Here is a 26,054-nt window from a genome sequence, read left to right on the forward strand (position 1 = left end):
TCCTCCGCTTTATACACCACGCTCAGGCACAATGACGCCTTTGAGCCAATTTGAGTAGAGGAATTCAGCTAAACAGCAACAAACAACTCTGAGCTGAGAGAAGATTGTTCAATAGGCCCCTCACAGCAGTGCTTCATTACTATTGGCTGGAAAATCAATAAGAGACTGAGGCCGAGCTCTAATTGGTTCCCAAAGACTGCAGAAACACACATTTGCGGCAACACATGTACAGAGAGATAGATACAAATACCATATGGGAATAGCAAGTTCAGGCATCGGATCAATTCTAATTTTATCTAATTTATTCATTCCAGCTCAGCTCACAGTGTCGTAAGATCTATGTCGGCTGCTCTCAGTTGGGAGTACTGCAGAGACCTTCCAACTGTGAGGTTTGAATCTGAGTGTAGTTTGACAAGGATGAGCCACTATATTACCTTATATTATATCCCACATGCTCATATACAATCTTAAATTAGAACTATTCTTTACCAGAAATAACAAAAGCAAGGTAAATTTTCTCTGTGCTCATTAAAGATGTGATTTTAAGAGGCGGGCCTACGAGCATGAGTGTGCAAGCCGATGTGTGACGTGGAAACTTGAAGCCTCCAGTGAAAATGGACTTCACAGTTAAGTAGGGGACATTTTCTGTGAAGTAGTTAAACACTGATGAGATGCATATTTGCATAAACATAGATTACATATTAGATTTCTTAATCAGGGAGAATCAGTAGACATGATTTTAAGGAATTTAACAAAATAACAGAGCTTTTATTTTGAAAAAACCGTATAGGAAACACATTGTAACTCAAAGTTCAGTGATTTATATATATCTTAAATATGTCTTGAGGGGATCTTTAAAGGATATGTTATTTTCAGGTCCATAAAAGGACCAATGCCTGATAAAGCTCATTCCTCTTTACTACAGGCCTCAATTGTTGTCCAAAAAATGATTAAAAACACTAACAGATAATATGTCGCACTGTTGCTTCTTTTATTCTGACGAACATGGGTGTTGTTATTTATTTTGAGCCAATCCCAAATACACCCTTCTTGATAAACTCATGATTTTTTCTATTGTGCACCCCCACGCCCGCCTTCTGAAAGCAATGCGACGTCCTCGCAGTCATTTGATTTGGTGACTGGAGAGAATAGCTTCTTGTAAATTGATTTAAATTACATGGCTCACATATCTATCACCAAATCACTTAATTCAAGTCACGTAAATGTAATTTATATAGTCACAAATCACATATTAATGTCAGAAGGCTTCACAATTTGATCATTTTAAGCAACATACGTCTCGCGACTGACACTGCAAGGAAAACACCCACGCAAACACAACACTGTAGGGAAGAGCTGTGTGTGTGTGTGTGCATGCGTGCGTGCGGTGTGTGTGTGTTTGTCGTGCTCCAGCCCTGCCAATGCTGACAGCATTAATATTTCAGCTACAAGGTGGAACAAAGTGGCTCCTGGATTCCCATAACGGACTCGCTCACTCATTTAGATACAAGACACACAGACACCCAGAGAGGCATGAAGACACACAAATGCCCGTGGAAAATACACTCGCACATGCTCACTCATGACACAGACACACACACACAGCTTGTGGCCTGAGAGGGATCGTAGCTGCTATTAAAAATTGATTAGCTGTCATAGTATCATTCTCCCCCAAGGTCAAGTCGCAATCTGTGAGTGTGCATGAATGTGTGTGTGCGAAACGCTGGCTGCAGAGATGAAAGAAGTAGAAAAAAACTCCCACAGTCCTTCACTGTCATTCAGATATGGAGACGAGCAGAGAGGGAAGGGATAAAGGGATGGTAGGGCAGAAGATAAGACTTATCCATACACTAGATAAGAGATAAAGTGAAGATAGAGAGAGGAGAGAAAGCTTCCCATATTAGCTTTTACAACATTTTTTGAAATATTTCTGATCCATCTTAAACTGTATGTAGATCAGTTATGATACAGAACTGTTGGTGAAGTGCAGCAGACAGCTTAAGGACGACAATGTAAGCACTGGGGCAACTGTGACATGGCTCATGCAGCGGCTCTGTGAGGCTGTGCTTTATCTGTGAACTTGATGTTGATGTTAGCATGCTAACATGCCCACAGTCATAATGGTGCTCCAAAAGTGCCATCTTGGTTGACCTTTTAGTAGAGAAAACGTGAAGAAGCGCCCTCTCCAGTGAGAAAAAACAAGATAAAGTGAGTGAGTAAAGTTACTACAATTAATCCTGAGGGGAACATGAATGCCTGAACCAAATTTCATGACAGTCCATGCAGTAGATGTTGAGATACTGGGTTTGAGATTGAGATTCAGTGTGTAGACAGTGTGGACAGTGTTATCTCCAAAGCCACATTCTTGTTGTAGAGTCAGACAGGCAGTGTGTACAGATAAGGAGGGGAAATCATAATTCCATAATTTAGCAGTCACACAATTATTAGTCAGCAGCTGCAGAATGACACTCGCTAATATCACTTTCGTGAAGCCCAGAGCTTATAAAACCAATTTCGGATCCAATCATTCTAAATGCATGAAATAAATCAGAAAATAAGCTGTCTTATTAACAAATGACCATCTCTTTTAGTCAAATCCTCGGTATTTTGCATATCTTTAGTTTTCATCTGAGATCAAGTCTGATGTGACTGTGTCACTCTGCAGTTGGTTTTCTAAGTGATAATACATACACAGCTTGATTTCCTCGACTGATACGCATCTCCCCCTGCAGTCAGGGCTCTGAATGGAGGCTCCAAGCTGGCTGATTTGATTAAAGTGAGACGGAGCTTACCACCAACATGTACAGAAGACCCTTCTATACAAATAACAGGGGGGAGTTTGAGGTACAGACGCCAGTCAGATAGATTCACTGAGGGATCCTATTTAATTTGACATCCCTAGATGGAAGGAGGCTGAGCTCCCTCTCCCCCTCTCTCTCTCTTTCTCTGTGCAACACTCATGCAAACACACACACACACACACACACACACACACACACACACATGCAGTACATCTGACCTGTGCAGGTTGATTTCCCCTGGCTTTAGCTGTGATGTCTCAATCTGTTTTGTGCCATATTAACATCGGGGAGAACACTAACCCCCCATCACTCTGGCAGACAAGCGCATGTATCCTGCAGGATGTAATGTATCGTACACACTTCCACCGGGGGCTTTGCTGCTTCCTTGACATCCTTCATTGTACACTCTAATCCTATGAATTTGTGAGCATGCAATTCTGTGTGCACGTGTGTGTGAGTGTGAAAGTGTGCAAATGCCATTTCAGCATGGGGCCGACCCCCACTGCAGGTGACATTTTTACTAGAGAAATGTCACCACGGCCATTTTCTTTCCATATGTTTGCATGAGTGAATGTGTGTGTGTGTGCAGGGTGTGTAGTGTGTGTTTGATTAGGTCTTGGCAAGCCTCAATTGATTTCACAGGAGAGGCTTGTTATGTTCCAAATACCAGAATATCTTGCTGCATTGCCACCATGTACTCTCCTTCTTACCCTCCTTCCCGTAATTGCAATGACCACTAATTAGAGAACATGTCGGAAAGACTAATTAAACAGGGAAATGAAAAATTGGCATTCAGAATTCATGAAGCCAGGCGACAGTTAGCTTGGCTTACCTTGGCATAAAGACTGGAATCAGAGGAACAGCTCGTCTGGTTCTGTCCAAGTTTAGCAAATTCCCAAAGTTCACTAAGTTAATACTTCATATCAGGTTTGTTGAATCCACATGAAAAATGAACAGATGGTTATGTTTTAGACATTTTTTAAACCAAATGTCAACCCACTGTGATGTCACCCATTGGTTTGTGGACTACTGTTCAGAATGAAGCTTCCAGTTTGGCTTTACAGCCGTCACCGTCTTGGTTTTTTGGAGCGAGAGGTGACCATACTTGGATGAGAGGGTTGACCTGGGAAAGTTACGCATAGCTATACCTCTATCCTGATTGGACCTGACCAAGGGCTCAAGGACACGCTATGGTATTCATGCACTAAAGCATAGCTTGCTTTACCATCTACTTTACTCTAACCGGGACCATATTTATTTAACGGACAGACATGAGATTGTATTGATCTTTTAACTCATGGCAAGAAAGCAAATGCACATTTCTATGACGGAAAAACTATTCTTTTAACAATGAAATGAAAGATATTGAGAAATAGTTTCTTTAAACTTGCTTTTCAGATGCAGCTTTTTTGTCTTCTCCATTTGACACAGTGGATTCGGGATGGGCAGCCTGCCAGCAGGGTAACAGGACGTTATGTACTGTACAATCTGTACAGAGCTAAATGACTGGACACCTTAATCAAAGGTCCGCCATAACTCAGATCACACCAGAATGATTACTGTGACAGGTCCACATTACTGTGAAAAGAGAGTTGTCTGACAGTTGTAATGAAAGAGTAGGAGCAGCAGGCATTTGTACACAGCCAGACGGGCCAGACAGGCTAATCACTTCCTTCACAAGATCACAGAAGATCATAGTGGGATGAAACAGAAGCCAGCTTGCTCTAATGAGACAGACGGACGGTGTGAAGAAGATGCCTGTGTATGTGGTTTATAATGTGAACTGTATATGTGTAGGGGGGTCTAATCTAGGTATTATTTGGCTGTTGGTTGTGTGAGTGCGCTTGTAAATATGTGAGTGTGAATCAGTCTCCCTGACAACTGAGGGGACATCTGTCACCTCCATATGGAGAGAGACGGAGATAGAGGCTCAGAGGAGGGACGAAAACACAACACAAAAAATAATCAGTTGCACAAAAAGACAAATAAAATATGAAACACAACAATGTGATACATGCATTTCTTAAAATAGCAGTACCTACAGTTCTGTGCATCATGACGCATATCTTAGAAATAACTTATTCTTAATAGTGTTTAATAGCAGGGAGGGAAGAGTGACAAGAAACAAGTAGCAAAGACCATGAGACAGAGCCAGACCAGACTCAAGAAATGATAAGGAATAACGAGGATTCATTTTTATTGAGTATTCGAGTATTTTCTCTATGTTTTTTTCTGACTAAAAGTTTGGAGTAAGTAACATTACTATATCTCAATGAGTGGGTGGGTTAAGGCCTTGACACACCAGTCGTCGGGGGCATTTTAAAGGCCGTCAGATAGCACTTGTCAGCTGCTTTTTGGCTGATTGAGCATGAAGAATTGTCTGCAGCTCATTGGCAAGAAAAATCACTCTGACTGGCTGTTCAGGTAAGCTGATCAATGCATGAAAAGAGAAAAAAAGACACCTAGAGCCTAACGCTGTAACTTCCATGATTTCACAAATTTAGTGTGGCTTCTCCTCATTCAGTATTTCGCCTCTTCGGCTATATTAGCAAGAGTGTTGTCAAAAAATGCTGCTTAGTCATAACAACAGTTTGAATATCTGCAAAGAGGTATTTCCTCTCGCGCAGGCAAGGACGAACAAGCTTGCTTGCCACCGGCTGTAGTCTTTGTGGTGTGTTCAAGTGCAGCTCTTTGGCCTTCGACACAGGAGACGTGAGGTGACAGTCGGCCTTCGTTCATAATGTCAGTTCGGTATAGCTAATATAGATGTCACACAACACACACACATACATTTTCACACATAACTTAAAATTACACAGTGACAGAAAGCACATGTCATGAGCTGTAGCTTTTCTGGTTAATTCCAGCCTTTGTTGCGTGTCATGCCCCTCTCTCTCCCCCCCATTTTCTGTCTGCATCTTCACGATCGACTGTCCAATAAAGGCGGAAAAGAAAAAAAACACAACATAGTGACAAAATACTATATCATCGCACATGCAAGGACACGGACAAGAACACGCAGACACAGCATGCACACCTTTGTGCACAAAAACACAACAGGACGTGTGGGGTCCCTTTCCCTCTCTGTGTACGGTAATGGACAGTGCTGTTTGATGTCTGTTTGATTTTGTCCTCCATAGTCATTCATTTTCTATCAGTGTGGACACACACACACACACACACACACACACAAACACACACACACACACAGTGTCAGTGAGCCTCTCACTCAAACTGTGGAGGAGGGGGCACTAAAAACTCATTACATGGACGATCAATATTGCACACACTTGAGAAGCATGAACCCCCCCTCTGCATCCACAACACACACACACGTTTCACCAACGGTGACAGATGACTTTTGTCAGCCTGAGATGTGTTACCGTGGTAACCATTAGGCTGCATTCCGATATGGTACAGCAGGGTGACACACACACACACACACACACACACACACATACCAGTACACACACATACCAGTACACACATTCAGATAAAGTGGTCAAGGTCATGAGAAAAGACCACAGCTCAATATTTTAGAATATTTCTGTGCATAAAAACAATTCAGTTTAAAATATAAATCAGTGCTGTCTTTATATATTTTAAATAAAATGTTTCTTAACACTTTTGTGGCCTTCACAAGCCACAAAATTGATCTGTACCGTAATCAAGTCACAAAAATGAAACAAAAACCTGAGTTCACTAATGACAAATGACTGAAACTTAGACAGTAATTTGGTGTAATAGTAGTAGTAGTAGTAATTCAGGTGTTATGATAGTTGTGTCTTAGCTTAGATCAAGAAGAGGAAGTTGAGTAAGAGATGATATATGAAATAACAAACTTTTAACAGACAAAATGTGTCTGAGACAGTCTCAACTGAGCTGACACATACACACCCCATATTCTGTGGACTGTGGCCAGTCTTATTTGCATGACTTATTCTTATTTGCATGAATCAAACAACTCTTGAGGTAGACTTTGTGGATTTCCCCCCAATCACTACAGCCAAATAGAAGGTATTCTTCCTTTACCTTTCCAAGCCCAGGGGTGTCTTTGATTTTGTTGGCTGCACGGAGAAGGCAGGGTGGAGCCGGGGGAGGGGCCATCAACAGGGCGGCGCTGAAATTGGTGGGGAACAGAGGTGGGTCACAGGACGGTGATGACGATGTAACTGGGGCTGTGACTGCGGCAGTTTTCTGCTTCTTCTTCTTGGACGCTAAGTTCAACTTTTGTGCAGCTCTGAGAGAGAAAAGTCAGGAGAAACAAGAAAGGACAAAGAACAAATTAATATGTTGAAACTACCGCATATACAGTACTAGATTTCATCCCCGTTAACAACATCATGAACACTAAATGGTTTAAAGGAGATGAGGAAGGACAGGAAGGATTGGTGGCACATGTGCATGCACACATGGGACTATAATTATAGTTGTAGTTAGCCACAGTACAACCATGGCAAATATGCTAATTGCAGAATAGAGCTCGATTACACACCCCTCAACACACACACACCCAAACACACACACACACACGCAGACACTGCTGTTTACACATGTAGCAACATCTGGATGGGGAGTGGTTCATTTGCTTTCTTGCCGCACAATTCCCTGAAGCTTTCGGCTGAAAAGGAGCCACCAGATTTTATATTTATTTATACACCGTCTCCTCTTCACTCAGCTTCTCTTCACTCGTTCTCTCCTTTCAACTTCAACTTTTCTAAATCTCACTTCTTTCTCCTTCTGTTCTCCTCGCTCTCTCATTTCTCACTCCGACACAGCAGGTTGTTCTCACTGCACAACGCTACTTCACATAATTTTTAAGTGTCAAACTTTTTCTCCTCCCTTTTCTAACTCCCTTTCTTTCTTCCCCAGCAGAAATACCACATATCCATATAACAGGCTGAATTTTCCTGCTGCAGCTGACACGAAAGAAATTTATAGCAAAGAGGAGACAGTAATGACCAAACTGGTGGTGGAAAGTGAAACTTTACTTGAATATTGGCCCTCAGTGCAACTTTATAGTTCTACTTGCCTTCAATTCAGAGGTAAATGTCATACCTTTTAGTCCACTACATTCATCCGAAAATATTACTTTTCAGATTAAGATTTTACATTAAAAGTCATCCAAGTTCGTAAAATACTATGCATTATTTAACATAACACTACCGGTTCCCCGGTGTTTGACCCGTTACAAAGAAGCAGTGTCTAGTTGGGGCCCTTTGTCACACTTCAGTTCCACAAAGAGACATTTCATCTCTAAACTTTACATTTTCATAATTGTTGAAGGCCAGAAGAGGTAAAGTTCTCCATTTTCACATTTTTTATTCGCGTACCAGAACTTTCTTCGCTCTCCTCAATTAGTCCTCTCACAACCCACTCACATTACTCTCGTCTTGTGACACCTCAGAGGGGCCCGACCCCTGGGCTAAACTAAACTGTATATAAAGTGGCTCCACCTTGACGTCCTACAACAATAAAATGGCGCAAATATGTAGATGCATCAGTATTAAAGGTGCAATATGTAAGAATTCTAGTTGGAAACATTGAAACATTAACGAAACGTATCAACAGAATGGTAAGAAATAACAGTTTTGATGTTATGATGTCAATGTATTGAGTAAATGAGTATTTTTATATTCTGTATGGGTAGTTTTACTTATGATCAGAGTACTTCTTCCACCACTGCCAAGGGCTATAATTTACTCTGTCTGTCATGGTACAATTGAAGTGTTTGTCTACATGATTTTAGCCTGGTCAAATGTAGGTTTGCTATCTTATTCTGGGCTTTGTTGTGTTATTATTGATCACCACTTGTGACCATCAACCTTTCTGTCAAGTAGAAATATATTTATGCTTGGTAACAGAGCCTGAGCACAAAATCCAATGACAGGCTGAGTAGTTAATCATATATGGATAACAAATTATGTAGATGTATAGGTAATAATGCGTTATTTTAATTTTAATAAAAGCTCAACAGAATACACACTGACCATGGCTGAGCAGAAAGACAGAGAGAGGTTAAGTTAGAGCAATCTTGGGGGAAACCCAGAGACAGTAAATCTGCAGACAGTAATTCACCTCCAGTAAGGACATTTATTGTCATTGGTAAAAAATATTCGCATGTGTCAGTGTGATTCCCTCTCTGGGATTTATGCAACCGCAATTCAAACCAGCAGATTCCCTGACAATCTGAGTTACACGCAGCAGCAGTATTAACGATACGATGAAATAAAAGAGCTCTAAAACGGCTCCGGCAGGGATTCCTGCTCTGTTCCACTTTAATCTATCCTCACATATATTTCTATGATTTTAAAGAGAGAGCGAAAAGACCTTGCGCCCTGACACGCTCTCTGTCAAAGAGCCATATTCTCACACCATTGGCTTTCAATTAACTGCAGCAGGTTACAGAAATGAGACTGAGGTGGGGTGGGGGGGTGAAAGAGAGAGAAATGGAAGAGAGGGAGGGACAGTGAGACAGGAGGGAGGGGGAGAGAGATGTGGATCCAGTGACCCATAGAACGACGAAGCGTTTCACCGTTTGACTAGCTCTCCCTGGAGATTTGTGTGTGAATCTGTGTGTGTGTGTGTGTGTGTGTGTGTGTATATATACTGTATGAAACAAGGCTACACAAGAAGACCGCTAATTGGTTTTTCACTGTGCTCGAGCTAAGCCTACATGCTTATTCCATCAAAAGTACAAGTTAAATGCTCCAAAACCTCCCATGTAGCATGAAGATACAGCTGCAGTAGATTATTAAAAAGCTGTTTCAGATGAGGGAATTTAAGGTATCATCAAAATAATAATGGTATAAGTCCTGACTGTGGATTGATTTTTACAAATAGGAGGAACAGATAAGATGTGAAATAAAATCTGCCAATTGGTTTCTATGTAACAATGGAAACAACAGGCTGCTGCAGCTGCTGCAGTGGTGATTCTTGTACAATGCGACACAGCTATGATGGATCCACGAACAGCGCCTCTGCTGCTGGAGATTCCTACTTGCTCCCTGGGCAAAACATGTATTATTTATTTTGTGTGTTATTGTTTTGATAATACATCCTTCTGTTTGTATGCACGCATTCGTACTATTACCCTCTTGTTGTGCTTGCTCACTCTGCCTGGTTTAATCTATGGCACAATTCAAGCACGGCAGACACACACATTCACACACACACACACACACACACACACGCCACCTAATTGGTAGCGTTTAATGACAAGTGGCCTGGGATTTGGCCGAGTGGATCTATTCCAATCTAACCCTAAAGTGAAGGACACTTATTTGCCATCCATCTCCTCTATCCCACCATCCATCAGCTCTTCATCTGCCTCCACCATGCTTTTATTTGCCTTCCCCCCCTTCATTCCTACACTCTTCTCCATCCTTCACTTCCCTCCTATTCTTTCCATTTTAAATCCCCCTCACTCTGCAATCATCCCTTCATCTTTCCCTATATTTTATCCCTGTCTACCTCATTATTTTTATCCTTTCATCCATCCTTCTCCCTTTCCATATATCCACCCATCCATCCCTCCAGCCTTCCTTACATGTATTGATCCCTCCATCCATCCGTGCCTCTCTTCCCCTCGGTCCCTCGATGTGTCTCTCTCTCGTTAAAAAGCAGCACGGGTCACAAACAGTCCAGCAACTCACATGCTGATGCTTTGTTTTCCTCTTCACACAACTACAAACACTTTCACCTGTACAGGATGGACCCACTTGAAACACACAGAGCTGATTTATGACCGGTGTCTCTGGGCTGTGTTGTTGGCTCAGTAGCTAATTACATTCTATTTAACAGGCCATCAGTGGAGGGAGATATAGGCCGAGACAGAGAGTGATGGTGTGTGTGTGTTTGTGTGTGTGAGTGAGTGCGTGTGTGTCAGGGGGTCAGTAAGACTGCCATGGACAGAGCACTGGCTTAACTGACACTATCTAATCGACACGTACACATCGACTCCACTTTACACACTTCCTGCTCCTTATTGAGACACCATCTTACACGCTACTCTGCAACAGCACGCTAACCTGAACAATGAAATATTAATACATGGCTGTGCTTGACACGGAGTCAAGATGGCCACATGATACTTCCTGCTCATGTGTATTATAACATACCTATCACATGCTGGTCTGTGCTAACTTATAGATAAAAATATAGAATGGGTTGTACGATATTTTAAAAAAATTATCTGTTGAAAGATAATGCGAGAGTAAAGTCTACGCCACTGGGAGCTGCTTTCCCACAGAAAACGCTGCTAATAAAGTGTCTATAAACGCCTCCTCGGGAGTCCTGGCTTTAATTCCATTACGTTTTGACATCACCATGTCTTACATTTGCATAATTTATGCCTGCATTCACAGTAGAAGTGATACTAACTAGAAGCTTAAAACATCACACATTTTACCTTCATCAAAAAACTGCAGCTCCTGCAATTTGGATATTGCATTGCATGATATTGGGATTTCAATAATATCTCAAATAACTGTGCAGCACTATATAGAAAAGTTGCCCTCCCAGTAACTTAGAAACAGCACGACCACTTGGACAGCAAATGTGCTTCCTCTTCTCTGTCAAAATAAAAGACAACTGCTTTCAATTACTATTAAAGAACAAATGAGCAAAGAAAAAACCCCAGAAAAAAACCTGATGTGATCAGGCAGTTGATATGGTAATTTGTTTACCATCAGCCATCAATCAACCATTATGATTGCTGCCTAATTAGTGGCTAATTATCATTTGATGGACTACTTCTTTTAAAGGAAAGAAGAAGAGAAGCAGCAAGAGGTAAAAAGAGCCAGAGAAAGAGACGACATTCTCCCCGTCTCGCATTCATGCGCCATCCAAAATAACAACGCCTTCCCAATTCACTGAAATCACTTGGGACCTATTCATTTACTCCGCTACACACACACACACACACACACACACACACACACACACACACACACACACACACACACACACACACACACACACACACACACAATGCCAAATCCCCAAAGATCCAATCCTTGGAGCACGCAGTAAAAAAATTCCTTCACTGATAGAAACTCCCTTCCCCCAGTGAGGGAGTGTGTCCACACACACACATGCACATACACATACACACCCACACCCCGGCATGTACAGCATGTCTCTATCCTCTACCCCGTCCCCAGAGGGCCACTGCAGCACCGAGAAGATGGAGCGCTACTGTGCCAGTGTGACATATTCACAGACAGATCTGTACTAATGAAAGATATTACTCTCCTGCACATTAGCAGAGGTAAAGAAAAGGTCAGTATGGAGACTTTGTGTGGTGAGAAGAGAGGTGTAACAGAACAGAAGGGCAGGAGGAAAGGAGTGGAAGAGTGAAAGAGAAAGCAATTACAGACGAGAGGAGGATGAAGGAACAAGAGAGAGGGGATAGAAAGAGGAAGGGATCAGGTGAGAGGAGATGTGCTGGACACAGGGATTTTGTTGTGTGCAGACAGTGAGCAAGACGGAGATTTGTGTATGTGTGTGTGTGTGTGTGTGTGTGTGTGTGTGCGTGCGTGCGTGTGTGTGTAATAAGAATGTCTGTATGCAGGCCACGTCTGAGACTAAAGACCAAGACAGCCATGGGATTTACCAGCACTGCATGGCTGCATCCATAGACCATAGACACACACACACACACACACACACACACACACACACACATTGCCATTACCAGAGTCAAAAATAAAAGGTGACAGAGTGTACATTGCTAATTAAACTGAAACCCAACACACACACACACACAAACACACACACCAATGACAGGAAAAAGCAGACAAATTGTGCATGTTAAGTTTTTAGCTGCAAACAAAACAAAACACACTGATTTTAAGGCAAAAACTACATATCGAGCTTCAGTAATTATACAGCCTGACACAGGAGAGAAAGACTGACAGCTAGACACACACACAGACACAAGTTGACACACACATGCTGGCACACATATCCACAGACAGCGACACCTGCACCATTAAACCAACCATGCTCTTTCACTTGAAAGGTTAATGCTAATAAATCAGCCCAAAGACAGCTGGCTGTATGTTTGCAGTGTCAACCAGATGTGTGTATGTGTGTGCGTGTTTGTGTAAAATGGCCTTGTTACCTGACAGTTCAGGGGGTCAAAGAAAGAAAGCTAAAGACAGAGTGTGTGCACATGCGTTTGTGTGCGCTCCCATATAATTTACGAGTTGCGCCCGGTCACAGGTGCTTTGAAAGACAGACAGCACCGTGTCTGCTACACTGAAGCGCGTCACTCATACATCAAACGCAGACAAACACACATTGCATTAGCTGCAGATTTTGATTCGCAAAAGGCAAGAACGTGCACAACGGAGAGGAGAAGAGAGAGGAGACGCGTGAAAGTCATCCGTATCATTTAAAATGTGATTTAAAGCAGCTCATTAGATACGACATCTCAGCAATACTTCAGACACTGTGACACACTCATAGTCTTGTGTTACCCATGAATAATTTACTCATTCATTTTCAGCCTGCCATGTTTATTCATCAATAATTTACCCATATTACCCGTGTCTTATTTATGTCGCGTCGCTCTGCATTTCTCTAGATTTGATTACACAGCTCATCGACGACTGCTGACTGGATAGATTTATTGATAAACACAACAAAAGTACGCTTATGCGCAATAATATAATAGTACATGATAGCAGTCATTTTCCCACCATCTTCATCTGTCAACATCTTACAGTGCAGTTGTTTGCATGCATGTTCTTTCATTCTTTCTGCTGTATTAGATAACTTTAGAGATGTCAGCATGACAGTCAGAACTTTGGATGTCTGGCCTCAAACCCAGGATTAATTAAACCCAGGATTAACTACACCCAAGGTAAGATGCATCTCAAATCCTTGTTTTTCCTGAAATTACCATGCTCAACATCCTCTGTAATACTGATTCTTCTAGTCCCTATTATGCTGCTAAATCCTAAAAATGTAATCCTAGTGGGATCTCAGGTGACAATATGAGCCCTTTTCACATTTGGTATCAACGTGCGTCTGATCACAAGTGGACAACTATAAGTATAGGTGTGAACACAACACCAACTCAACTGACATCATCCGTGAAACAAGAAGAGGAAACCACAACAACAGGCAGAATAGATTTTACTCTGATTTTCCATGTAGTTTACTGTAATATAAATGATGTGTTTATACTCTCTTAACACCTGCTATTGTTAGCAGCATCTGCAAGCTCATTACAACACAAGCTCAGCAGACACATCAGAGAGATATTTTGCAAAAAACATTTCATTATTGCACCTGACTAGGTTAATTAATTGAGAAAGCCGAAAAATTCCAGATGTCAATTATCATTTAATTAATTGTGCAGCCCCTCCTGAACATTAATATGAGAAACTTCCACATCCACAGTGTGACAGACTCCAGGGGCCAAATGTATAGACCATGCGTTCACCAAAATTCACTTATGCCACTTTATTATTGTGATGTTGAGAGCTGGCAAAAAAGGATAAGAAAAGTGTGAATTAGCTCTTTATTCAGAGCTGTTTCTTTTCACTAAATTGTGTTAGGATTACATATATAGTTAAAAAAAAAAACCTTTACTATGATCACACAGTGATGTGTGAGTTGTTAACCTTGTTTTTTCTGTCTTCTGTAAACATGTTTGTCATTATGCATTAAGATAATTATAATGATAATGATTTTTATGTTAATAAACAAATTAACACATTAATTTTATATACGTAAAAAAGATTATTTTCCTGTACTATTCTTCAGGTGTGAATTATTATCAGGTCCTTTAAACAGCACTATGTAAAGGGTGTAGCCGTGCATAATGGCTGTGCCACATGATACAATGGCTGCTTCGGCGTTGCTAGAGGGCATTTCCAATGGGAAATTTAGGCTACAGCTAAGTTTTCAGGGACCATACTGATGTTCTGACCCATGATGCTGACCGCTCATCAAGCGGAGAGAGAGCGGGGATCCTCTCTTCTCCGACAGTAGCTCGCACTCTCTCATTGTTTGCAGAGTGGCACCTCTTGGCCTCTCACTTGAAATCAGAGTTAGTGTCACTTTCTGCCATTTCACTTACTTCATTTTGTTGCTAAAGCCAGAACACCAAATAATACTCTTTATCATCCGTCAGTTTGATCAGCCATTACTTCAAGTTCACGGTTCGTAAAATTACGGTTCCTGTTCTTCAACTGCTTCTGTGCTTTTCATATTTCTCCTCATCACTAAACTAAATTCTGGCCCTTTACATGCAAACCAAGTAATTGGGGGCATGTTTAGAGCCATTATAGTGAATTGTGGGGATGGTCAGGGACGTGCACATGCGTAAAATTTCAGGATGATTGAGATGTATGAGAAAAAGACACGTGGGAACATACGTACGTGGGGTTTTATAAATCTGACAAAAAGACCACGTATGCATGTTTTATAAATTTGGCCACAGATCTGTATGGCGAGTTTTGAATGTGCAGCTCTGATCTTATTGCACCTTACCTGGCAAAGAAGGAGGCAGCAGCAGACGTGGTGGTGGTGGGTGCCGTCGTGGTTGCAGCCGGAGTGTGTGAGGGAGAGTTTGTGTGTGATGATGATGAGTTTGTGTGTGAAGGAGAGTGTGTGTTGTAGCGGTTCAGGGCAGCCTCGGTCAAACCTTCTCTGGAAGCCTCAGAGACCATCTGGGAGATCTGATGAGAGACAGAGAGATTCAAAATGTTTACTCCTGACAAGACAGAAAGAGTCGACTTCCATCACCCCTCCCTTTTTTCACCAACACAGTTTTTACAGGAGGTTTTTTCTGATGACTTACACACACACACACACACACACACACACACACACACACACACACACACACACACACACACACACAAACTACAGTATGCTGCAGTATATATCTTCCCTTGTCCTTCCCACACCCATTTGGTTTCCTGCTGAAGAATATAAACCATTAATGTGTGTATTCTGTGTGTGTGTGTGTGTGTGTGTGTGTGTGTGTGTGTGTGTGTGTGTGTGTGTGTGTGTGTGTGTGTGTGTGTTTTGGCAGACAGTCAGAAGATAAGCTCTCCAGTGTTCACAGTGAACCAGCAGCAGAATGTTGTCTGGGTCCCTATTAGACCGAAACTAATAAACAAACACACCCTCCTGTCTTCTCCTTCACCCTTCCCTTCTTCTCCATCTCTCTCTCCACTCGTTTATATTATTGCTTCTAACCAATTCAATTTCATTCTCTCTGTCCCTTTGCTCTGCCATCTTAAGCTATTCACATTCACCCTTTATTATTGGATCATGCTTCCTGGCATTTGTCCTTTATTAGATCGTATGCAGGGTTGAAAGGACAGCGAGGACGGAGAGAGAGACTTTTGAACTTTAAGAAATGAAAATGACTTTTTCATCAGATTTACTGCAACAACTTTTGCCGTTATTACACGGATGATAGTGTTGATATGGACAGGACATTTAGAAAGAAAGAAAGAAAGAAAGACAGAAAGACAGAAAGAAAGAAAGAAAGAAAGAAAGAAAGAAAGAAAGAAAGAAAGAAAGAAAAGGGGAACAACAAAGGTCCCTGGGCGGACTTGAACAATCCAATTACATGGAATGTGCCTTAACCACCGGGTCACTGGATGCCCCCCATCTATCTACATGTGACTGTGTAGGAATCTGACAGCGTAACCAAAAATGTTAAATTTGTATGTATCCATGATGCAACCACCAACAACAGAAAGCATATTTCAGCATTCCCTGTCCGACATCTCCTATCTTGTCCTCTTGTCAATATGAACAAAGATTTAAAGGTTTAGTCGCTTACATACTGTGTGTGTGTGTGTGTGTGTGTGTGTGTGTGTGTGTGTCTTTGTTAGGTGTACGGTGTCTGCCGGTGTCAATATGAGCCTGTTTGTGGGTTGTGTTTGAAGTTATCTTACGTCAGATTCATAAGATGCCTGAAACCTACACACACACACACACAGAAATACATATATATAACACATACATTGGCTTTGTGTAAGTGTGTGTATTGTGTTTGTTTGTCGCTGTGTGCAGATGTGTGTGTATGTGTAGGCGTGTGTGTGTGTGTGTGTGTGTTTGCAGCCGAACCATTTGTGAAATAGATATGGATTATTGATTATAGTTCTTTATGTGCTGCCAGCAGCCAGACAGCAGAGCACCTATATCATTACCCCACGCTCCAATAAAGGAACTATAGCCTGTGTGAGAGTAAATCTGCGAGCATGTATGTCTATTGTGAGAATGCCTATGCGTATGTCTGCACCTCTCTGCACCTGTGTGTATCTGTGTGTAAATCAGCTGCATTGCGCGTATATTTACTGCTGAGGGCTCCTGAGGTCCAAGCACGCAGCTCAGTGCCTTGATAAATCACCTATTGTAAATGAGATGCCTCTATAGTTTATATACCATTCTCCCTGTGCATTTACATTCATTTTAAATACAGAGGCGTAGCTCGCTGCCCCTGCATTATTGAAGGAGTCCTGAACATATGGAGTAAAGGTTCAGCGAGCTACATGGGATACCTGTGCATTTGTGCTGGTTACTCATTTATCCTGATAATGGGAAGAGGAAAACTACCTGCACAGTGAAGGAGAGGGTTATTATGTGAGCTGAGAACTGGATTGTGGCGGCCAGCAGATCAGACCACAAGGGCTGAACAGACTTTAACAGACTTTTGTAACCAAGGGCTGAAACACAAACGCAATGTGTCTGAAAATGTACAAAAAGCATCGTAGCAGTTGTGTACTCCCTCTTGTTGTGTGATTATTCAGGCACAACAGTCACTTTTTGGCTCCAAACAGCTGTTAATGCTGATAACAACAGATTGATATCATTCCTCTCACAGCCAACTTCCAAGTCATAAAGAAATATGCTAAAACACAGAAAGAAATAATTTAGCTGTCGGATAGCAAGTTACACCAAAGAGATTTCTTAGAAAGCTACAAACAAGCTAGCAAAGTCCTTGATAACGTGGAGTTTAGCAAATGACTCAACAATAAAACAATAACATGGCTAAAAGCATTTGACAGGAGTAACACTTTTACAAGGAAAAAGTTTTTTTAGCAGAGATTATTACAAATCAAAATGCTCTTTGTACACATGCATACTGATAGGATCCCCCAAGTTTTCCATTTTCTTCCAGCTGATGGCTTTTGCCTGTATCGACTTTTGTCTTCTTAAAGGTTCAGTTTTTCGCTTCTACAGCTTATAAAAACATAGTTTGGTTTCTTTACCCAAATGGTAGTGCATCCCACCGCACAGCAGCTCTTAGGCTTTTTGTCTGTTGTTTGCTAGCAGGCTGAAATGACAAGGAGATGTAGCACTTATCCAGAAAGGACCCAAACTCAACACACACCAAAATCCAAAAGCGCAAACAATAAAAAGGCAGGCGACAAAAAAATGGCAACAACACAGGCTTAAATACAAAAACTGAATTTAAAAAACTGGATGAGGTGGAGAGACGCCAGGGACAGGGCAGTGCTAACAAGGCTGATGTGAGTAAGGTGTGGGGGGGAAATCAGGCTGGAGAAGAGCACAGGAACACAGGAGGGGAACCAGAACACTGGGAACACAGCTGAGCAGGAAGTAGAAAGTGACAACAGGACACAAGAGGATATAACTACAAAATAAAACAGGAAATCAACAAACCAAAACACTCAAATAATGACAGGAGACACCTTCATGCAACAAGAAATAAAAAGTGATGTATTGTTTTCCCCACTTCTCTAATACAGTCATATTTTGCTTGGCTGGACTGCCCAAAAAAGTGCAATAATCATAGTCTCGTCAATTTCGGACTATCTAGGTTTGCAGGGCTTCTCTATAACCGAAATAGCACCGATGTGCTTCATGCATCTCATTAAACCAGCTACTGTAAGCTCATTAGTTCTGCATCTGAAGTGCACTAAGAAAAACGATGGATAGCGTGATAATTTCAATTTAAAACAACATTCCTGCATGTTCATCTGGCTAATGCATTTACGTGGATGGCTCTTTGGGTAATGTAGTCATTGAAAAAAAATGATGGTTTTGTTGTTTCAGTTTGTCGGTCCCACTCGGACTTTCCCACAGGATATAAAGGCTGAGTTGCTGTCTCCACAGTTCACCATAAATTAGGTTAATTACACTGGATGAAACTTTAATGATCCCTATGGGGATATTAGGTCATCGCAGCAAGAGAGGAAAAGGATGTAGATAATACCAGGACATAGAGTACTGAGGATGATACAACAGACAAATATGTTGAAAATAATGCAGCAAATCAATGAAAACAGAGAATCTGGGAACGGACATTGAGATGGTGACGTCTTACAAGTACCTGGGAGTTCACCTGAACAACAAACTGGACTGGACTCATCACACTGCAGCAATATACAAGAAAGGTCAGAGCAGACTCCATCTGCTGAGGAAGCTCAGGTCCTTTGGAGTGCAGGGGGCACTCCTGACTTCTTTCTATGACTCTGTGGTGGCATCAGCCATTTTCTATGGTATAGTCTGCTGGAGCAGCAGCATTTCGGCAGCAGATAGGAAGAGACTTGATAAACTTATCAAGAAGGCCAGCTCCATCCTGGGATGCCCTCTTGACCCAGTGCAGGTGGTGGGAGACAGCAGGATGATGGCCAAGCTATCATCGCTGCTGGTGAAGGAGTCCCACCCCCTACAGGCCACTATCACAGCACTGGTCAGCTCCTTCAGTGACAGGCTGATACACCCCAAGTGTGTGAAGGAGAGGTATCGCAGGTCCTTCCTTCCTGCTGCTGTCAGAGTCTACAACCAGCACTGCTCCCAGTAGACCTCACTGTGCACTGTGCAATAAAAAAACTCTGCACATATCCACACACTTTCTGGTTTGCACAAATTGGACAATTTTTAATATCCATATTTATTATTTATTGTTTGTAAATAAAAATACCAACTGTTTAAACTTACACTGTCCATATTATAAATAATAAATACTATGTCATATTGTAAATACCAATTTCATATTGTAGATATTATGTATATACCAGTTAAATTCTATTTCTTATGTCTTATTATATTGTTTATTTTTTACTTTTATTACTGTTTAAGTGTGATACTGTCCTTTGGCTGTTGTGACAAAGAAATTTCCCCATTTGCGGGACAAATAAAGGAATTCTGATTCTGATTCTGATTCTGATTCTGACCATGTTTTCATAGAACACCTGTATGTGAGATTGTACTCATCAGTGTGGGACTTGATGAATGTGATATCAGATTTCTCCAGAGAGACTGGATAAAGAAAAACACTTACACACTTATTCTGTCACTCTCACTCTTCCTCTTTCTCAGACGGCAGCACTTACCCACATCCTCTCTTCCACTGCTCTTAGAAAAAGGTAAAAGCTGCCACATTCATCTTCATTACAACACAAACGCCATTTCCCCAGCATCCACCTCACTCATCTGTCTCTCTTACATTTATTTTCATTTTTCCATCCTTTTTCCAACCACGTGCCACAGGCAGCTGACGTAGAAAACGCGCATGAGATTTCAGGTTTGTGTGATGGTAATGGAAAAAGAGAACAAGCTGTGTATGTGTGTGGTCCTGCCTGCTTTTATCAGGTGGCTAGACACAATCTGTAAAACAATCTAAATGCGTACTGCAGTAGAGTGGGGGAAGAGAGGGGGAGACACACAAAAGTAAGTGAGTGAGTGAGTGAGTGTTTATTTATTCTACATTACAGATACACAGAACCAAGGAGAGAGTATATGAGACAGAGAGGGAAGGAAATGACAGCAAGTAAGTGCAGAGGACACAGAAAACAGTCAGGAAAAGTAGACAACGCACATAAGGAAATGAAATGTCGGGAGAGTGGAGAAATTAAATTATATATTTTATATTATTATATTATATCAATCATATTTTAATATATATTATATCTACAGTATATATAGTGAGAGCAAAATTGAGGCTGAGGAGAGTGAAATTGAATTTATGATGCTCCACATCAGCATGCAAGTATTTTGTATAATCAAATCAGAAACAGCCTGAAGACATGAGAAGACAAACAGTAAAAGAGAAAACAATGACAGGAAGAAATGTAGTTTGCAGTACGGATGACTTCATGGTATATTAAAGATAGATGCTCCTGATGAGCAGGTCAAGAGCAAATCTGTGTTCAGCCGAGGGGATCCGCGGGTCAAATCACCGACCCTCAGAGTAATGGACGACCCGTTCTGCCCCCTGAGCCACAGCCGCCACTGCTTTCTAGTGAAGGAACTCAAGGGGACCTTCGCTGGATTAATTAATGGATCGCACATTCTTTTTGGCTTGTCAACTTCTATTTTAGCTGATGAGATGAGAGACACTTAACTAGACTGTTATATGTGCACCGCTGGCTGCTGAGCCGCTGGGCGGTCAGAGTACTCAGCTGATTCAGAGCTGCACTGCAAAGTGTTGGCTCATAGTAGACAGTATTTTCATTAAAGTATCAAAAACATCAAGATATAATCTTTTTATTCCTCGCCAAAAACTGGCGCCTAAGTTACCCATAATGCAACTCGGCTGCCGACAGTTAACTTCTTTGTGCAGCCCTGTCTGGAGCCACGACTGGCTTTCTTTATACATATTTTTCCACAAATGCAGTAGTGCCTGTAAACACACTGATGTATAAAATTGGTGGAGTTCCCCTTTAAGGGTCATGCTCAGGGGCACCACAGTTGTGGTAGCCAGATCAGGGTGGGGCAAGCGCTGCTCTTTCACATTCCCCACCCAGATTTATCCTGCAGGGAATTGAACTGGCGACCTTCTGGTCACAAGCTTCTCTAACCTTTAGACCATGACTGCAGCCTAATTAATCCTGAAGGATATCCAGCTAAGTCGGACCGTGTTTGGCACAACAAACGGAAACACTGTAAATGAGGAAAGCTAATCTAACCATTGTTGAAATTAGTACACACGCACTCACTCACTCACACTGCACTGCATAAACCTGTTTTCAATTAGCTGCTTGAAGGACAGAGCGAGGGCAGAGAGACAATGTTAGGTTTGTTTTCTCATGCCAGAGAGAGACGAGGACTGAGAGAGAGAGAGGCCATTCTTGTCTACACATCATCAAGATATAAGCCAAAAAATACATGAGCAGTTTATACAGACCTGATTATACCTGATTTGTCTTTACAGTTTCTCTCAATAAAGGTAAGCAATGTCAAATGTGACAGTTCAGTGTGTTACAAAGGGACTGATTTAGTTTCTGTGTTGTTTCTTTGAGCAAATTAGGCTTTGGCTTTGAAGCCTTGACCTTTCGTTTACGTTCACCGGCACCTTGGTCTGTTACTGATCCCAGGACATCAACATCTGTCAACCAGCTGGATCCTTAACTAGCTCTAATAGAGCATTTGTCTGAAAATGCAGACTAACATTTCCACCTCTACTAAGCCACTAACATCTATAGACCCTTATGATGTGTTTAATACTATGTGCTCTTTCCTGTGTTAGTACTTGTTTTCTGAATCCATTTCAGAGGGTCTGTGGCCTTCACTGACTCACTGATCCCAGTAAGGTACCTGAGAGATTCACCCTCGGTCCGTTATAATCCGTCTTCCCTGTTCTGACTGAATCAGCAGTTTCCATTTGTCCCAGGCTTCTTGTGGGACTAAAAAGAAAAGTCCTAATAAATATAAAATATGGAGGCTGTCACCTCTTAGATTGCTGACCCAGCAGGATTTTAATGTCAGCTACACTGGAGGCAGACAAGTTGCTTCTGCTCTGTCTGCCTCTGCGTCTTGCCTTCCTTCTCTGGCGCTTGTTGTACTACATCTGAAGGTGACTTTAATTAAGGATTTTACTCATAAAAAATAATTAAATCACATAGGAACATGCTAGTGTTGCTGTTGGTAGTGTTTCTCAAGATTAAGACTACATTTCTCATGGAACCAACTGACTGCTGAGTTTTAAACTTCAAGACCACCTCTGATGAAAATCAAGTTTTGACCTTGTGAACCGTCCACATGGTGGAAGTTTCCTCTTCGCTGAAGAACTTGAACACGTTGGAAGAGATTTCTCATTTGGCCGGATTAAATCATCTGCCTTTGTAAGACCTTCTGAAAGCTCCTCTGATGCCAGAACATCAATAGCAGTATCTTGTGTTTTTTTTTTGCTGTATAGCAGTAAAGCAGATCTCCAACAAGAAGCACTGCAGTGTAGCAGTTGCTCGTCATCTCAGCAATGCGTCTGTATTCACTGATGTCTCTATAACAATATGTCTCTTATTCTTATCTTCTAACTCTAAACTCATCTCTCCACCTCTCTGCCCACATCTCTCTATATTTTACTCTAATTTCTCTTCATTTTCTCCTTTTCTACTTCCATTCCCATTTTTTGATCGTCTCTCTCCACTCAGCTCCTCCCCTTTCTCTTCCTCTCTCAGGGGTGAGTCTAAACGAGGGTGATTTATTATCCTGCTCTGTTTTCTCCTTTCCCGCTGAAACCCCATTACTGTCAGAGTCACAGCACGAACACTCAGAATCACTAACACCCACCAACACCAGATACTAACTCAAGTACAGAGCACAGAAACACAGCACAGAGAGACTTTCATTACACACATCTGCAATCATGGACCCAGCATTTGTACACACAGGACACTCAGAAACACACTCTTGCACACTGATATAGATGCTGTATGGAGACATATTCACACACAAATACAAGCAGCATCTTGTTTTCAGGGTAAATATGGTCAAAAAAATGGATGAATTTTGCAGACCAACTCCACGAAACAAACCTACGCATGTTAGATTGAAATTTAAAAAAGGACTCCTTCTTTCCACTTCCCGCGGAGACGGGCGAGAATAACATAACATGCCTAATTTATTTCTGACCAGCAGGACAAGATAACGCAACCGTTCCAGAGATTGTACAAAGTCATTTCCAGCTACGACTCCATATCTCCGTATCTGATTCAAGTCATGGGCTGAATAGAGAGAGATCTGGAGCTGCAAGACAGACGAGGGAGTGAATACGAAACAGACAAAGTGTGTGAGAAAGACGGGAGAAATAATAGGGAAGAAGGAAAGAAAGAGGCATGAGAAATAAGTAGAGAGGGTGTGTGTGTGTGTGTGTGTGTGTGTGTGTGTGTGTGTGAGAGAGAGAGTGAATAAGGGTGAAAGAGTGAAGGGGTACTGAGGGTGTGTGGCATACAATCCCCAGAGTCTTAATTATCACTGTATGAATTATTACATCTGTAGAACACGTTCATACACACATGTTAACACACACACATGCACACACACACACACACACACACACACACACACACACACACACACACACACACCTCTGGATCTCCCCCGGAGTCTCAGCTCTCCTGCCTCCCTCCATACACCTCTAGACCACACGTCACCTGAGGCGTTTTCTCCCTCCCACCATCTTCCTCTCTTGTCGCCCCTTCTCTTCCTGTCTCCTCCTTAAAAAACACTTCTATTATCTGCATTTTCTACTTTGCATCGCCTCAACAAAATACTTTATGTCCTGACTCGATTCCAGCAGGAGAGGATATTTCGCTTCTCTCTTGATAAGAGATGGTTATCAAATCCAAGAAGTCGATTATTGTGTCCTCATGGGGAGCTCTTTTGGGGGAAAATAAACTTCACAGCCTCTCTTTGCAATTTGAGATTATAATTGACACCCGCGAGCGATACTAAGTGGCTCAAATGAAATACAATAAATGTTGTGTAAAGCACTCCAGACTATGAGGCAGAGTTTGTCCTTGATGGTCGGGACATGATGTCTGGTTCTTTTAGAGTCTGACACTGTGGGCTGCCATCTAACTTTGATTTGGTCGATCATCATAATACTTTTTTCCTAATCTCTGTACATTTTGTCAAACTGGGACTATTAAAAGTATGCCGAAACAGCAATTAACAGTTCCTGTTTGTGTTATATGTACCAATGTAAAGATAACTATCACTGGATTATTATGATACAGAGAACAACTTAAAAACGTGACAATTCTCAGGCAAGTTCAAGTTCAAAGAAGCATTTTTTTCAAAGATTTCTAAGCAGATACATGGATGTATATTCATAACAAACAATAGAGTGTGTTAGGATTAGACTGAGTTATGACTCAAAGAAGGAGTTTTGGCACAAATTGTGGCAATCGAGCACTAAGGGTTTTAAAGAACCTTAATTTACTTTCACTTAAATCCCTCTCTCCATGCCTCACAATTTGAAAACTTCAACTTTTGTTCATATTGAGAGTATGTCCGATTTTGTGGGTATTGTGGATTTCCCAAAACTGTCCACCATTTGTGACATTTCTTGTTTTGCCATCATAATTGGACAGTTATCTTTATCACATGGAGGAAACGCTGCAGTTCTCAAAGTAACCTCAAGTTCATTTTGCTACTCAACCCATACTGTGGATATTTTCTCTGTTCCATAAGTTTTATGTTTTTTCTCTCTGTAACAAGTGATAGTTGTGTTTTATATTCAAATAGTCTGAAGTACATGTCGGCAGGGGCGTCTTTTGACATGAGGGGAATTTGAAGCTAAACTAAATAGCCTCCGATAGCCACGCGAATAATTACTGGCTGCACCTGTTTGGATGAATGCCACTCGTGGGCCGTTGCTCCAGGATTTCAAACTGATCCAACAGCAGCTTGTTTGGGAACTTTCTCTTAAATTACTAAAATTAGCTCCGTGAAATGTGTGTCTGAAGTCATATTAGGTGAGAAATAAACCACAAGTTGCTTAATCAGTCGTTGGTCTTTATAGTTTACAGAGTCGGCGCTGCGAGTGGGCAATGCGACGCCCCGTCTCTCCAAACACAACGTGACCCTACCAGAATGTATTGCACAGCTGCTTGCATGTCTACCTTGAAGCCTTTGTTGTGGGATGTGTCCTTGTCTTATTAAGGAGGCACGGACATGCCCACATGGCAACTCACAGACACACACTTTGCCTTGGGTTGATGCAGCAAAGCCTAGTCTGACTTTGTATAAGTTGAGGAGAGGAGAAAGGAGTTGGAGAAAGTGGAGAGCAAAAGAGAAATAATGGAAGCAATTAAATGTACACAGAGAGGAGAAGAGAGGAGCCTGTATGCTAATGAAGAACACATTATCTCAGAAGGCAGGTATTGTTAGTGGCTAATACCAGAAAGGTCACACTGCAGTAGGTTTCTGTGGCAATATATGTGTATAATCTGTCCTTGTGTGGGAAATAACTAAACAGTTTTTCAGGTGTGACTGCAAGGCAGACACATACACACTGACACA

The 26,054-nt window shown here is 41.7% G+C and overlaps 1 protein-coding gene across 3 annotated transcripts in view; it reads right to left on the bottom strand.

Moving 5' to 3' along the window:
* kif26ba (kinesin family member 26Ba) overlaps window positions 1-26,054 on the bottom strand; it is a 91,290-nt gene that overhangs the window by 33,893 nt on the left and 31,343 nt on the right. For all 3 annotated transcript variants that reach the window (XM_084348564.1, XM_084348565.1, XM_084348563.1), the window contains 2 exons: window positions 15,309-15,496; window positions 6,834-7,041 (listed from right to left, as the gene is read on the bottom strand). In XM_084348564.1, the coding sequence (XP_084204690.1) occupies window positions 6,834-7,041; window positions 15,309-15,496 (396 nt within the window). The remainder of the gene's footprint in view (window positions 1-6,833; window positions 7,042-15,308; window positions 15,497-26,054) is intronic.

Source organism: Pagrus pagrus, assembly GCF_965226575.1.
Source record: "Pagrus pagrus genome assembly, chromosome: 1".
Lineage (NCBI taxonomy): Eukaryota > Metazoa > Chordata > Actinopteri > Spariformes > Sparidae > Pagrus > Pagrus pagrus.